The sequence below is a fragment of the Prunus mume genome, linkage group LG4 (genome assembly GCF_029339155.1).
Source record: "Prunus mume cultivar Tortuosa linkage group LG4, ASM2933915v1, whole genome shotgun sequence".
NCBI lineage: Eukaryota > Viridiplantae > Streptophyta > Magnoliopsida > Rosales > Rosaceae > Prunus > Prunus mume.
The window spans coordinates 21607387-21624092 of record NC_142701.1 but is presented as its reverse complement, the minus strand read 5'-3'; the positions used below and the strand labels follow the sequence as shown (position 1 = coordinate 21624092).

General features: G+C 39.0%; 3 protein-coding genes across 5 annotated transcripts; 2 read left to right on the top strand and 1 right to left on the bottom strand.

Moving 5' to 3' along the window:
* Positions 1-570: 570 nt before the first annotated feature.
* LOC103329536 (protein STRUBBELIG-RECEPTOR FAMILY 3) lies at positions 571-7797 on the bottom strand. Of its 3 annotated transcripts, none has more exons than XM_008232016.2 (17): positions 7590-7797; positions 6971-7161; positions 6462-6591; positions 6298-6369; positions 5676-5741; positions 5474-5545; positions 5319-5390; positions 5156-5227; positions 5011-5076; positions 4820-4885; positions 4181-4599; positions 3660-4072; positions 2684-2955; positions 2427-2565; positions 1664-1800; positions 1409-1565; positions 571-1126 (listed from the first exon to the last, which is right to left on the bottom strand). In XM_008232016.2, exons 2-17 carry the CDS (start codon positions 7089-7091, stop codon positions 1028-1030), a joined length of 2373 nt encoding a protein of 790 aa, XP_008230238.2. In that variant the 5' UTR covers positions 7092-7161; positions 7590-7797; the 3' UTR covers positions 571-1027. The 3 variants fall into 3 exon arrangements, with proteins under 3 accessions (XP_008230238.2, XP_016649461.2, XP_008230239.2); XM_016793975.2 differs by having other exon boundaries at positions 6462-6643; positions 7590-7794; XM_008232017.3 differs by lacking the exon at positions 7590-7797 and adding an exon at positions 7358-7498.
* Positions 7798-11761: 3964 nt separating this feature from the next.
* LOC103329538 (lipoic acid synthase 1) lies at positions 11762-14080 on the top strand. Its single transcript, XM_008232018.3, has 4 exons — positions 11762-12296; positions 12393-12604; positions 12884-13263; positions 13699-14080. Exons 1-4 carry the CDS (start codon positions 11866-11868, stop codon positions 13816-13818), a joined length of 1143 nt encoding a protein of 380 aa, XP_008230240.3. The 5' UTR covers positions 11762-11865; the 3' UTR covers positions 13819-14080.
* A 909-nt stretch (positions 14081-14989) lies between these two features.
* LOC103329539 (uncharacterized) lies at positions 14990-16372 on the top strand. The gene has a single exon (XM_008232019.3). The coding sequence runs from the start codon at positions 15125-15127 to the stop codon at positions 16175-16177; it is 1053 nt and encodes a 350-aa protein (XP_008230241.1). The 5' UTR covers positions 14990-15124; the 3' UTR covers positions 16178-16372.
* Positions 16373-16706: the final 334 nt, after the last annotated feature.

Genomic DNA, 16706 nt, shown 5'->3' with positions numbered 1-16706 from the left:
ATAAATAAATATTTGAGAAGTAAATATCTATAGAAGGAAAAGGAGGAGATATTCGCGCTTAACCCTTGTGGTGGCCTTGCACTGTGGGAGTGCATTGAGGGAGCGTGAATAGCGGTCATTAAGTAAAACCACAATTCACTGAGGTAACAAATTAGTTTTAACACCAATTAAAAGTGGCATCAATTAACCGCTGGTTATAATTAACTTCTAATCCTCAAGACAGTAATTGACCATGATAGTCAAGGAGCTCCCAATCTTCAAGGAGCTAATTGTGCATTAGTTGGATTGGATTAAACCACAATTACGGTTGTATTATCTTTTGCATTTGTATACATGGGTTAGGTTAGGCCTGTTGATCAGGACAATGAGTCCACCTCCCTCACACTCACAGTTCTCATACACGGAAATCCAAATGCCGAATTCAATAGTTGAGAAAAGTGCTAGCATCAGTCGTGGTATGAATGAGTGTAGGACCCACATTGCCATGTTAGATGACTTCGCCGCTGGTGCAGTCAGAAGATGTTGCTAAAATAGTAAAACTACACAGGCAAATGCCCTAACAACCTGAAATGGCGAAGAAAATCGAATTTAACCAATCCTTTACAAAGCTCATGATGTATATGTGTTATAAAATGGAATAGATTACATTTTGAATCGGTAGAAACCAAGTTCGTGAGGCATCACAGAGCTAGCCGAAAACGTTTCACTACCAAGAATTTATAGTGACAATTGACAAATAATAATAGCTAAACAATTGGGTTAGCTCAACTTTGCAGGACAGACAAACAATAGAATGACCACAGAGTATTGAACACCAAAATCGGACTGTTGGAATGTTCACATCCAGAACTTTGTGCAGCTGGTCGCAGTAAAGAAGCTTGCGACGCAGATATTGGTGGTGTAAGTTTGGAGCCATCATCTGCAGCCTGTTTACAAAGTATGTATCTTCTTGGTTCTAGCAGTAGTCACAACCAACGCACCCCCCATCATTGATAATCTGGTCATTAGGTCTTCATTTCACAAAAAGTCAATCTTCACTTGATCCACTGCCTTGAGGCTCTCGCCGTATCATGTCTAATAGGTCTTGCACGACTTCAGACATCAGTGGCCTGAACTCTGGCTCCGACTGTAAAATACAATTCACATTTTTAGGATTATAGTTCTCTTTGGAGTCGAGGCGGTGAATAACAACTAAAAGTATAATGGGGCTCACGTCCCACTAATGTGGCAAATCAAACTTGTGTTTTTGAGCATTCGAAGCATTCTATCTTTATTGAACAGAGATACCAGGTAAGCTAAGTTTACCAACCCAATGGTGCCCTTTTTGAAGTATATTTTGTCACAAATTCCATAAAACTAAGTCTAACTTAACTGTATAACTTACGATGTCAAAAATGACATTGCTTACCTGAACACATCGAGCTATAATGTCTGCAAAGTTTGATAAAGACTTCGTAGGATATTGTCCATTTAGAGAAGGATCGACCATCCTTGATAATGCATCGATGTCATGAAGCTGAGTAGTGGCCCATCTAACAAGGAATTGCTCCCCTCGATTCCTCGTGCTGTAAACTCAAATTTTCAAATCCAAAAATAAATTAAGCAGGGGTTGGTGGAATAATGCGAGAATGCAATTAAGAACTTGAATTTGCTAGTCTTTCACCTGTCATGGGACTTCCGGCCTGTTAATAATTCCAGCATTACCACCCCAAAGCTGTAAACATCACTCTGATGAGTATAAATTCCTGACTCGAATTCTGGAGCTCCGTAACCATAAGCCGATAGCAGATGTCCTGACAACTGAAAGTACGAAGCAATTTAGTAGTAGTAATAAGTAGTACTGGTGATGACCATAAGTAGTCATCATTCGTTCAATTGTTCCACATTGCAAATCAACCAATAGGAATGACCTAAAGCCTAAGCAGACAATCGAAACACTGCATGCCTTTTGAAAAAGAAGTAATACGGAAGAGTGGTCTGGACATAAGCAAGCTTCAAGATCAGAAAGCGAAATCAACCAACATGAATGACCTAAAGCTACAAAAGCATCTGAGAAATGCAAATCAACCAATACGAATGAGCTAAAGCTACAAAACCATCTGGGAAAGAAAAGCAATATTGGCTCACTTAAGAATGCACAATTACATTCATTTAAAATGCAAAGAAATCATTTACATTCTTACTCTTTCTTTTTCCTAAACAATGCTCATTCTGAAGGCTATTTATATATCTAGACTATATCTATATATAATCACAATGGAGAAAGCATTCACTGAACCAAATTCTCTTGCTATTTAAATCCATGTTGAAGGAATACAATACATGTCCTCCAAAAAAAAACCCTTAAATTGTCAATGTTGGTCTCATGACCCACACTGTTGTAGGAAAAAAATACCTGCAAAAAAAAATGTAGAAATATGACTTACCTGACTTACAGAACCTGATGATATCAATGGAGCCAAGCCACAGTCAGAAACGCGCACGGAAAGGTCATCATCAAGGAGAAGGTTGGCAGACTTGAAATTCCTGTGTACAATAGCTGGCTGACAGACCTCATGTAAATACCTACTCAAACAAAACAAAGACAGAGTTATACTCACTGCAGCTCCTATCACCATATGATCAGGGACAAAAAAGGTCTACATGAGTGGGTTCAGAAATTGCCATTGCAATTGGTACTCACTCTAAGGCTCTTGCAGCTCCAAGTGCCATTCTAATACGAGCATTCCATGGCAGTTTCTTCTTAAATTCATCATCTACGTGCAGAGCATCATGCAGTGAACCATTACTGCAGTACTCGTAGATAAGAAGCCTTTGACCATGCTCTGCACAGTAACCGATGAGCTCAACAACATTAGCATGCCTGATTCTGTCAATGTTGTTTACCAGTTCAAGAAACTCATCATCCTTCTGCTGACTGGAAGCTCTCTTGTCCAATTTCTTGACTGCAAGTAGCTACAAAAGCATCCCAAAAGATTAATGTCAGTTTCTGAACTGTTCTGTACATATAAACAGAAACTGCTTGATTCCATGAGATAAAAGCACATGACACAGAAAAAAAAAATAATAATAATTCTCTTCGTGAAACTCTTTCTCCCAAGCCAATATATTTTTGCAAAATGTCGATAAGACTGCATCTAATTTTATGTCTTTATAAAGCATATCTGTTTCTTCTTATCTGCTTAAAAGGTGAAATCCAATAGATATTATGACGTCCTCCTCAGTTTGCTTATCAAGTTTGACAGCTTGCTTTTGATCACCCTGAATTTGCTTATTTATCAAGCTTGACACTAGATTTCATTGAAAATGGAAACTCTCTACACATCAAATCATTTGCTAGAAACTTATCACAGAATGAACATGAAGGATTGAATCTACATATAATGAATTCAATGCACCCATTCCATGTGGTTATTTTGATACTAGATCAATCATACTGTTCAGAGAAAAAACTCAGATGGTTGGAAGTACAAATAGCAGATAATAAATAAATTGATAAACAAGAAGGCTGTTTAAAACAATCAATCAATGCTGGTGGACCTAGCACAACAATACTACAAAAGTGCAAAATAACAAGCACCTAACACAAATTTCAGTCAACTACTCATCCATGAAGTAGTTGCAATAAAGCAAAACCAATTCATAAATCAGAAACAGACCTTTCCATTAGGAAGCTGTGCCCTATAGACACTTCCCAGCATGCCTGCTCCTAGAAGATTATCAGGAGAAAAGCTGTTTGTATATTGCTGAAGGGAAGCAATGGTAAAAGACTTCGCAAAAATTGCAAGGTTTGGATTTTTAGTGGAAGGCTTCAGTTTAGGCAGTTCAGTTGGCACAAATGGCTTCACAATGACCTTCTCAACAGGTGGTGGTGGAGGAGGGGGAGGAGGGGGAGGAGGAGGAGGAGGCGTCAAATACATATCAAGTGCACTCAAATCAGACTCTTGCCTTGTTACTGTGCCCGTCCTTTGGACATTTCTATCTTGCTCATCATTTGGCTTTGGAATTGCCCATGTTCTTCTGGTTTCTGTTTCATTATCCTCTTTGGGCCTCACAACTGCCTCTTTCGGAACTGTTCACCATAATTTTAGTGAGTTGCTTACAATAAGATGCATAAATATGAACGATCCAAGAAAGAACTACTTAAATTAGATTGAATAAAAAAAGTGTGAGAATTTGCCTTTCTGTATTAGATTTGTTGGTTGAACCAAGGAACCATTGTCCCTGGGAGGGTTCTCCCTGTCACCTATATATGCACCTATTTGATGCCGCTTGGAAATTCTGTCCGCCTCTTCTCTTCTGCCACGTCTTGGCATAAAAAACAAAATTGCTAGTACCAAAATAACAAAAAGCAAGACCCCACCAATTGATATCCCAACTACCCTTTTAGTAGTTAAAAATTTCTTTGATTTTCCAGAATTTGATGTATCTTTTGAAGATGGTCCATCAGCCTGTTTCCCAGGTGTTCTTCCAGGTGTTCTGCCAGGTGGTTTTCCAGTAGGTGGTCCCCAAAAAGACACTGGAGGTGGGGGTGGAGTCAACAGAGATGTGGGTGGAGGGACTGGAGCAATAGAAGAATTAAATGGATTCCCATCTTTTCTGCATTAAGCATATAAGAATTAGTTATGTGGAAAAACAATTATAGTATCCAAATTATCAAGCTCTCTTTCCTTGATAACAATGTATAACAAAGATCAACAACTTAGATTCTGCATATGATATACTGCAACAGAACTTAATGCTTCATTTAAGGACAAGTCTACAATGTGTGTGAAACTGCAAGTAATCTCTTCAAACTTTTGTACTCCATAAGGCTCACCTGAAATTTGGGATATTCAGCAACTTTTCAGGTATGGGTCCAGCGAAAAGGTTATTCTCTATATTCCTGTTTAGTAAGGAAGAAAAATCATTTATAATGGGAAAGGAATGTTGAAAATGAGAAGGCAAGATAGAACTAGAAACTTCTGAATTCTGTATATGAAAAATAAAATGAATTGTTTAGATGATTACAGGTCACTTAGGGGAAGATCCTGCAAAACGTCTAGGGTTCCAGACAGCTGATTGTTCTGCAAATGTCTGCCAATAGAGGAGTTAGCTCTATTTATCGACACAGAAGATGCATAATAAATAAGGCTTACTTAGACAAGATACTCACAGAGTGGTCAGAGATATTAGGCTTTTTAGAGAGGGTGGCAGTTGCCCGCTCAAATTGTTACTGGACAAATCTCTGCAAAGGTTAAATGTGTGTATAAGCCTGAAAAGCGTACAAAAGTAAAACTGGGAAATATAAGCCTGAAAAGTTCAGAATAAGAACCTACAAATTGATCAACCCTGTGATGCTCTGAAAGGAATCTGGTATTTCTCCAGTTAAAAGATTATTGTTAAGAGACCTGATTGGCAAAATAGCTTATCTTAGAAACAATCCTATAAAAAAACTGAGAGCTGCTGTACCAAAAGCAAGAAAATGACATACATGTCTGTGAGTTCAGCCAACGAAGCTAGAGAATCTGGGATGCTTCCAGTGAATTGGTTAGCTGAAAGAAAACTGCCAAAGGTATAGACTATCATATGTTTTGCATACGTGAGCATAATAGATAGGAAATAATCAGCAGTCTCAGGCTAATATTTGACATATGCAGTATAAAATTATAATTTCATAAGAGGGTTGAACATACAAGTTTCGCAAGCTAACAGGTAAATTGGATGGAATACTTCCCCCAATATGGTTGTTGCTTAGATCTCTGCACATAAACACCAATGTCAATAATCCACAAATGTATCAAAATTTCAAAAAGAAAAAACTTATATATGAAGAAATGCAAGATATCATAATATGAGGAAAGCTAGTCCTAGATCTTTCCCCAACATTTTGCATTCTACCCTCGACCACGCACAGACTAAACAAGTCACCTTTGCAAATGCAAAACTATCATCCTAATGAGCATTCTGGATAAAAGCTAGTATATAATGTCCGTGTGCTCCACACTATCATCCAAAGATAACAACTTAAGAGTAAAACAAAAACAAAAACTTACAAGCACAAAGATTAAAGTAAAACCCATTGTGCATGCACAAAAAGCCCCTACATACATACTAACCAAACCTAAATCCACTCACAACCACCCCTTCATGCATATCTTCCTAATTTGCCTGTTATCTCTTAAAATGAAGACTAAAGGATTTTAATGACACTGAATCAAGATATAACTTGGAGCATAAGATATAATAAAACAACATTACACACACACACACACACACACACACATAAAGTTCCACCAGAGAGAGAGTACAACTTACATTGCCTGTATTGAAGCAAACATTCCTAAGTTTTCACCCAGTTGTCCTCCCAAATTAGCGCCATTAAGAACTCTATAAAATCATTATAATCATGAGACAGCTGAAAATTAACATGTTGAGAACGACCTGTCAACAAAAGAAGTCGAAGAAAGAGACTAACATACATTCTTAATATTACAGAATCGTTACACTGAACGCCTTGCCATGTTTCACCACATGGGTCTCCTCCAGCTGAAGTCCACCCGGGAAGAACAGGCGTGCCAAGTGCAGCATGTAAGTTGTTAATTGCAGCAACTGACCAAACCAGAAGTAAGCGCAGATAATAAGTGTTTGTAGCTCCAGTTAACTATAAAAATTTAGAACTAGTCAAGGAAACATGTTTGCACAAACAATTACACTAGAATAAAGCATTCAATTGCTGAAAACGACGACGCCGCCGCCGCCGCCGAATCACATTATCAAAAGATTTTATTTTCTTTGAAATAAGTAGGGAAAAAAAAAAGACATACACAAAGTTATACACAGAAACAACAGAATAATGAGTTTTGATTATCTGAGAAATCCAGTCATAACAATAATACCAAGATTTAGAACTTGAACACCCACTCATTTTCCCACATAAGAATTTTAATGCTGAAGAATGGCCATTAAATAAAAATGGGAAGAGGCTTACCATCAGTAGGACTAGTCGCTCCAAGAGAAACTTGAGCCAAGCAGATCAATATCAACCCCAATGAAACCTGTCCATGGATCTTCAAGTTCTTGTACTCTAACACAGATCTCTTCCTACCCATTGATCCCAAGCTGAAGTTTACTTCTCAATTCCCTTTTTCATAAGCTATCACTCACAAATCATCCTCCAATCTGAAAAATAAACCAAAAACAAAAATCACATAATTAAAATAAAATATTAATATCCAAACAGAAAGCAGCCCTCGTGATCCTAACTGGCCACAAAAAAGTTAGCAAACCCACTTGCCAAAACTCACAGACAAACAACATCATAATTTCACACACACACAGGTAAATGATTCGTGTAAAAACAATGGCCTGAACTTACAGAGAAAGTGGAGAGAGAAAAGAATTAAGCAAATGCTGAAGGAAATTGAAGTAAATGAAGCAAGAAGCAGCAGTGAGGAAAAATGCAGAGAGCTTTGTGGATAAAGTTTGTTTAAATGTAGAATTTAACAGGAGTAAAAAAAGAACTTAAGAGCTAAGATTCAAATGAAGTAAGCAATGTAAGTGAGGCACTTAAACAGAATTATTACATCATAATTCGAATTAACAATTACCAATATTAATCCTTTTTAGCCTTGGAAGAAAAGAAAAAGTTGGAAAAAGGCAGAGGAAAATGTATAAAGGTACAGTGAGGAAGGAGAAGAAAAGGAGGTGCTGTGAAGCTCTGAAACTCTTCTCTCTCTTTCTTTGCTTTCTTTCTTTCTCTCTCTGACCACTATCTCTCTTTCTCTCTCTAAACTTCAACTCGGGAACAATGTATCTGCGTGCGCGTAAGTCATACATATCTATTTGTATGAAAGGTTGAGCATAAAGCCCACGCTCGTTATGGCGCGCGCGTCGGTTTTATTTCCTTTTTCGGAGATTTATAATTTTATCTTGTAATATCATTGACTTCGTTTTTTTTTTTCTGACTCATATTTAATGGATAAAATATGTAATCCAGATTAATCAGTTACCTAAATGAGCTCTCCTAATTGCCATTTTATGTTCTCTCCATGATGATAAATATGGTCTCACTTCGCTAATTTGTTTTTGTTTGGATACTATCTCCTCCTCCATTCAATCGGAAAAAAAGTTAATCAGTTTGTTTACATAAAAATACATTTTAAGTTTGTGAGCGCATATAATCTGCACTAAATTTACGTGAAATACACAAAAATATACAAATTTCACATTATTTTTGTGAAATGCAGGCCCATAATGTTAGCACAAAATATACAATTTTCTTTTGAATGTTCTTTTAATTCGTTTGAAATCTTTCATTGTGATGAGATCTATTGGCATTTTCAACTCAAACATAAACCATTAAAGTTGCTTTGTTTGGATGAACTAAAATGTGTAAAGGAGAGAAAAAGAATAGGAGGGAGTTGAACCAAAACCTAACTGGCAAAGTAAGACACACATACTTTAGACAATAAAATAACTAATTCAAAATGTACACGTAAAGAACAAACAATAAACACACTAAAAATATAATATAGGAAGAATCAAACATACATAGTTTTGAAAAACCTTCTCTTTAGTAACATAGGAAAATTTTATGTTTACGAAAAATAATTTATTTGAAGTTTGGAATGAATGAACTTTGAAAAACATTGGCATGTTAGTTCTATATTTTTCTCCCTTTTTTTATAATAAAAAATTCAAAAATATTAGTGATGAGTATTTGCATGGGCAGCTCCCTCACGCATACCGCGTGAGCGTGACGAAGTGATTTAAGGGAAGCGGAAATTAAATTTTGTTTACACTAAAAACAGTACACGTCATTAATAGCCTCCAGATTTTCCATGGGCTTCACGTGTTCTGTCGAATGATTGTTACGGGCTTTTCATCCAGCTAATTAAAAGCCCACACAATTTATGAGGACATAGTTTTATCTTTTTTTTATTTTTTCCCTTATTTTTCAATATTTATAGTCACGAAAATAAAATGTTTCATGAAAACGGTCACAATTTTGGACTTTTTCCCAAATTTTTTTTAAAATAAAAAACAAAAACAAAAATATTGGACGAGTTTAAAAGCCTGTTTGGATGAGGAGCGTTACTTGGGTTGGAGGTTAATTTTTGTCATAACGTGGAGTGTGGGGAATAAAATTAAGGGTGAGGAAAAGCGACTTTTAAGAAAAGTAAAATTTTTCTATTATCTCTATCGGTTTCCAACGGACGAAAAGAAAAAAAAAGAGTCATAAGTCATAAGAAAATGGAAAAATCAGATCTCGAAAAAGGTAGGCTGTCTTTAGCTGTCATTCATCGCGGCGGAATCCCCCTGATAATAGCCAGTTGAGCAGCCGACTAAAATGACCGAAAACTACAACTTCTTGCGTCCTTTACTTCATATTATAGTGTCTCTTTTGTCTTTTAAAAAAAAAATTTGAGTTTTGCAAAGCAATGCCACGGGGACAGCACCTCAGCAGAAAACAGTGCGCTAATTGCTTTTGGTCCTCCTTAAACCAATTTATAGTTAAAAATTATGAAGAGATAATCTTATTTAGCTGCTGATTATATCACGTGGCAAGCTACGATAATTATACTGATACTGTAATTTAAATAATTAAGAGCATTTAACTCAACATATGATGTATATTGTGATTGATTCTTTTTTATCTCAATATCATTTTGTGTAAGAAAAATACATACAGACATGGAGGACCCGATGTCTCAAAAAGAGGGGAAAAAAAACAAAACTTGATTTCTTTAATATCACCAGACTTTGGGTGCAATGTTAAATGGTTTTAACCACTGAGCAAAATCCCTTACAAGTCGTGTTGATTTAAAGAAAGAAATGGAATACTAACTAACTCTTAATCTAGTTTAATTATCTCTCTAATGTTGAACGATGTCTCAAGTTTGAATTATCTATTTCTCATTAATTAAACAAAATGAAAGATGGAAGAATCAAACCGTTGTATGAGATGAGTGTGAAGGAATATCCCCAATTGTATTGTCACATGGATTGCCAGTCATTAGTTTTAAACTTAATTTAAACCTAATCCACGTGACTGGCAAAATGAAGAGAATAAAAAATAAAAATAAAGATAAAGAACAAGGCTGGAGATATAAATTTGGGGGAAATTAGATAATATTAATGAATGGGCAGATCTGGTACTTGGAGTTTGGAGGAGAAAGACATAGAAAGCAACCTCGTAACTGAACTTAGGCATGAATAAGAATTGGTTAAGTCACACTCATAAGGATATATAAAATTTAGTGGATGATAAGCTAAGCACTGGTCCAAATTCTCTCCAGGTCTGTCTGATCAGTGCATACATGTCATGTACATCTAACGGACATATATCCCTGAAGATATATACAGATATCAACAAGCTGTTTCTTTCTTCTGTCCTTTTATCTATTATTTATATGTCGGACCTTTGGTGGTGCCCCAGCACCTTTGAGTAGATGCTATTTGTTGACGACTTAAGGATGATGCCCAAGCTTATTGGCTGCAAAAAGAGTCATTTTCAAAAAGGGAAAGCCAATTAACACCCAATCGGAAATTGACACGCTTGAATTTAATATATTTTTGCACACTTTCTGTTTTTAGAGATCTCATTTTTTTATCAACGCGTAGAGCCTAAGCTCCAACCTACCGAGTGACATTGTCACCGCGATGTTACTAATTTACTGTTATTATAATGTCCAAATTGTATTTTTTTTGAAACTATATTTTTGATGTCTTAAAAAAAATTGGACAAACAAGAGATAAACAATACAACCACACATGTACAGAAGACCACGAGGTTGATGTTGTTTACCTAACTCCATTGAAATGAGAATCGGGTTACGTCCACGAGGTTTTTATTAATGTATTTAATTATAGTGTAGGTTACATTGCACACATTGTGGCTTGAGAAGTTACAATGAGATGTTGCAGGCCTATTCACCCTCATGTGATACTAACATATATCCTAGAGTGTAAATTCATCACTTATTTGTGTTATAGTGTAGGTTACATTGCACACATTGTGTGGCTGATAGACTTGTTAAGTTTGCTTTAGGTAGTGTGTCTATAGACATTTAGTTTGAAGGGATCCTTCATGGCTCAATGTGTTTCTTCAAGCTGACTATGATATTATGGAGTTGTCGTGAGTTTTTGTTTGTTGTCTTTATGGAGCGTTTTTTTTTCTTCGTCCCAAGTTTTGTTTCACTGGATTTTCCTGGGCAAGGTTTTAATAAAGCCACGTTTGTTCGCTCGAATATATAACCTTTCACAATTTTAATGCAAATTTACTACTTCCTCTAAAACTAAAAATGAAAATATCTGTCTCGAATTCATGATTTACTTGATTTCAAGTAATTAAAAATATGCGTTATTTTTAGTACATCAAGGTTTATGAGAGAGCTTTTATTTATTTTTTCTTTATAATATAAGCGATAATTTAAATTATAAAGGAGTGAAACTTCTTACACATCCACACAACTATAATGCCATGAGAATTTGAACATAAGACTTATGGTTTGCAAATTTCCACTAGGCTAGACGCCATTTGCTATGTTGAGGGTTCAATATAGCCATCTAATGTTGAGGAGTTCATTGATCGAAAAGCTATTGTTGACTCATTATAACCCAGGTCCTCGATAGCCGCTCAACATAGGCTAGCCTTACTGGGTTTCTGATATTTTGGGCTCCCCATTGGCCCAAACCAACCCAATTTACTCTAAAATATTAGGCCCTAATAGAGTTACACATGGGCTATTGTTTTCAGATCCAAAATTGTCTGCGCCAACCAAACTAACCACCAAATCTCATCACCTTCTTCCTCATCCTCGAACCGTCTGAATCTCTCCGTATCGCTCATCACATTATCGCAAAACCCACATCGGACGAGAGATGCAGACCCGGTTCACAACCCTAGTTGGTCGAACCCTAATATCGACCACGCGGTCCTTCTCGTCGTCCACCCAAACCCCACCCTCGACCACCACAACCTCCTCTCAATTCCCACAGACTCTGGCGGGCCTGCGGGCCCGCCTCATCGCCGAGTCTCCAGTTCTGACGGACTTCGTGGAAGGCGAAGGCCCATACTCCGTCGAAGTTGGAACCAAGAAGAACCCTCTCCCCAAGCCAAAATGGATGAAGGAGTCAATTCCCGGCGGCCAAAAGTACACTCAGATCAAGAAGAAGCTCAGAGAATTGAAGCTCCACACGGTGTGCGAGGAGGCCAAGTGTCCCAACCTCGGTGAGTGCTGGTCCGGCGGCGAGACCGGCACCGCCACCGCTACGATCATGATTCTCGGTGACACGTGCACCCGCGGTTGCAGGCAAGTTGTTCGATGAAATGCGCTTGAGAGCTAGTCGCTGTGCTTTTTTGGTTTTTGTTTTGATGGGAGTTTTTGGTTGTGTGTTAAAATTTGTAGATTTTGTAATGTGAAGACTTCGAAGACTCCACCTCCTCCTGACCCCAATGAACCGTCGAATGTGGCGGAGGCAATCGCGTCATGGGGTTTGGATTATGTGGTGATTACTAGCGTGGACCGGGACGATTTGCCTGATCAAGGGAGTGGGCATTTTGCGGAGACCGTGCAAAAGTTGAAGACGCTGAAACCCAGTATGCTAATTGAGGCTTTGGGTATGATTTTTATCTTTTATTTTATTTTTTTTGGATTATGAATTTGTGTTAATAATAGTGTTTAAATTAGGATGATAGAAATCAACTCAGTATAGAATTCAGAACATTATGTTGAGTGGACTAAAGATTGCGTTTTGTATGTATAAATGAATGGTTAAGAGATTATAGCTAACGGATGTTAAACCTGGAAATTATGTGATTGCAGTTCTTTTATGTCTAGACTTTTCCGTTGTTGTTTGTTTTCCATATGCGATGTTGATTTGCCATGTTGTCTTGTAGTTCCTGATTTTCGGGGAGACTCCAGCTGCGTAGAGAAAGTTGCAACATCAGGATTAGATGTTCTTGCTCACAATATTGAGACAGTTGAAGAGCTTCAGAGGGCAGTGCGGGATCATCGTGCCAATTTTAAACAATCTTTAGATGTTCTAATGATGGCCAAAGATTATGCTCCTGCTGGAACGCTAACAAAGACTTCAGTAATGTTAGGTTGTGGGGAAACACCTGATCAAGTTGTGAGGACAATGGAGAAGGTGAGAGCAGCAGGTGTTGATGTGATGACATTTGGTCAATACATGCGTCCTTCGAAGCGCCATATGCCTGTATCTGAATACATTACTCCTGAAGCTTTTGAGAAGTATCGAGCTCTTGGCATGGAAATGGTATGCTTTTATCATTTTAACTAAGCTGGCTATGCTATTTGATGTTTCTTTGCAAAACAGGTTTTCTCATTTTCTCTTGTAGTTTGGAAGAAAAAAAAAATGTTTGAGCACTGGTATAATTAGTTGCTCTCTCATGTCATGCTTGAGCTTAACTTATAAACAAATGATCTTCTGGCCCACCTCACATATAAATTTGGTTACAAGCACGTTAGGCAGCTTTGGTTGCTCCCAGGTCCTATACCTGGAAACCAGATCAGGGATCAGGCAAGGTAACAGCTGTATCGAGCCTGGTTTACTCTGGATGTGGTAACATCGTGTTATGAATATTTGGACAACTACACAACTGAGTGTCGTGAATATATGAATTGATACAATACCATCTCATTCCATGGTATCTATACCAGTTCAATCAACGGTTTATTTTGAATGTAACAGGGATTTCGATATGTGGCTTCTGGTCCCATGGTCAGGTCGTCATACAAAGCCGGTGAATTCTACATCAAGTCAATGATAGAATCAGATCGGGCCACTTCTTCGCATCTTTCTGTCTCATGATAGGCGGGTTTGTTTCCTACCTTGTTCTCTTTCGACAAACCGTCGGTCTGTATTCTTTTCCATCGGCGTACTCTGTGTATTGTACAAGTGATGATTATAGAGCGCCCAAGCATACATGGTCTTGTTATGATATCTTCCAGTTGTATGCTCAATTCATTGTAATTATCAGACACCACTCTGCTCCGCTGCTCTATTGAGGTCTTATATCACTGTGATTGCTGCTGTTAATTATTAATAGAAAGAATAATTGATTATTCTTCAATGCCACATCCATTATACATGCTGCTCCTCCTTTTTATTTTGATTCTCGTTCGGCACTAAACACACACGAAGCGACTGATGTGGATGGCAAGAAGCTGCCTTGCAATACAATCCTTTTACACAGTGTAGTTAATAATATATGCTTGCTTATGAGTCCCACATGTTTGGGTCTACTTGATGGCAATGGCTTTATAGCATATGCCAAAATCATTCGTCTTGTCGCAAAAGTTTACTTGAAAACAATCTCTCTTCTTTTATGTTGTAGCTTGCAATGATCCTAGGAAGGTTCGCCAGACTGGTTGCGGGTCCTCCTCCCTCGGTCAGGCCTGAACCACCTACCTACTAGTTAGTAGTAGGACTTAGTACTGGACCTACTAGAGTCTTCTTCACGCCCATATGTTATCCTTTCGTTTTATATTGAAGATCAGCGACTCTAGCATCTGGGGACCATATTTGATATGTTGGTGGCGCATGGGCATCTTTTGCTTTTGTCATTGTTTTTCTAAATTTTTGCCCGTACGAAACCTTTGTGTTTTCTATCTATCTATTCCTTTCCTAAAAAGTTTTTGTTGCTCCGTTTGGGGTTCCCTTTTCAAGTCTCTGAGAAACCATAATCATTCATTGAGCGTGCTGTGGTGAGAGAGAGGTGAATATACCGTACACAAATATATATATATATGTATATGTATATGTATATGTCACGTCAGCATTACCTGCAATGCAATGAGGCTTTTGCTGCATAGCTTTGCAACTGAAGAGTGAAGAGGACCTCATCCTCATCAGAACGCCCAAACCAATCAATCCATCATCAATATCTCTGCCCTAAAGCTCTTGGCTGTTTGGAGATAGTCTTTTAGCCTAAAGGTTAAAACCTCTGTCTCTGCGCCAGTCACTCTCTCTCTCCCCTCCCATTTATGACCGTTAAATTTTAAATCTTTCTTTCCCACCCAACCCTCCCTCACTTACTCACTAGCTAGCCACTACGAACTTCCACTAAAGCGCTCTGAAAATAATCCCTGCTTTCACAAACCATAAAAACTCATAAATGGGTTGTTGTCTCGGCACCACCAAGACCCCAAACCAACACCCTCACCACCACCCAAATGGCCCCAACAACCGCCACTTCCATGCTAGATCTTCGGTGACGGAACCCGACCCGACCCATATCCAGAAAACCCAACTCAGAGCCTCGACGCCGCCACCGCCTCCACATCCTCCACCGGTTGTTGAAGAAGAGTCAGTGAAGGAGGTTCTCTCCGAAACCCCCATCTCCAAACCCCAAATCCCCAAAATATCCCAAGACCAAATCACCCATCTGCCTCCGAAATTCCAAGAAGAGCTTCCCGATTTTCCTCCGCAACCCCAAGCAGAACCCATCCATTTTCCTCCGAATCCCCAGGCAGAGCTCACCCATTTTCCTCCGAATCTCCAGGCAGAGCCCACCCATGTTCCTCCGAAACTCCAAGCAGAGCAGCCCAAGGAGCTCTCTGAGGAGCCTTCTCAGGCTTCAGACCTTTGTGGGGTAAGCGAGAGCTTCTCATTGTCAACAACCACCACCACAACCACCATTACAGACGCCAGAGAAGACGAAGCTACGAGCAAGCGGAAGAGAGACGTGGGAAACAGAGACAGGGCGAGTGGGCCTTCTTCAACGACGGCACGCTGCAAGCGTCCTTACTCCGGCGAACTCGCCGGCCGGAGAGAAAAAGGAGTCAAGCTCCCTGCGAGGGCGCCGGAACCTCCAATGGGGAAGAGGAATCGGACTGAAACGAGGTCGTCTCGCGGGCGGGAATCGGGTCAGCTGAGGACCATGCAGCGTGGCGCGGGCCCCACCGGAGTCAGGCGTGATGCGGTGTCGTCCCGGTCGAGGTCACCAGCTACTCGGACGGCCGGTGGCGCTGGTCGGGCAGCTGTAGGAAGGAGCCCGGCGAAGGTGACTGGACGAGCCGCTGCCTGTGGCAGTTCATCGCAGCAGGGAGCAGTGGAGAGTGAGGGTAAACAAATTAAAAAGGAGGCGGAACCATCAAACGACGGCGTTTCGCAACCCCAGAAGCAGGGGAATGAGTCCCTCGAGTTAGAATGCTTCATCTTTGTCTGAGTCTGCTTTTTTAGGTTACTGGTTGCATTTTGTGCGAAATGTTTTTCTTGGCTTTTCTTGAAAGCATTGTGGATTAGAGCAGCTTAAAATAGCAAAAGGGAAGTGCTTTTGAAAAAATGGGAAATTTTTTTTGCTTCAAAAAACAATGTATATATATTCTCTGGATATGGCATCATCAGGATTGGGTTGTGTCTTTATCTTTGTGTGAATTAGTGTTGAGCATCCTTGTTTTTGGGACTTTGTCTTGTGATTAATTGTGAATTAAAACCCAATAATCTTTCTTTGTTGTGTGTTGGATTGCAGCAGCAGCAGCAGGAGCTGACTTGCTGAGTTGTGGCTGCAAAACAATGTTCTTCTCCTTTCTTTCTTACTTTATTTTTTCAAAATATTTTGTTCAAAAAGTTGAGATTTGCAAATCGTCTAGGGATATGTACTGGACTGGAAATGGTCCTCCTCCTCGAATTGGCGGTATCTTCTCTTGGAATGGAATGGGATGGGCGGTGGGAAAGACAGAGACTTTTTAGTTCTT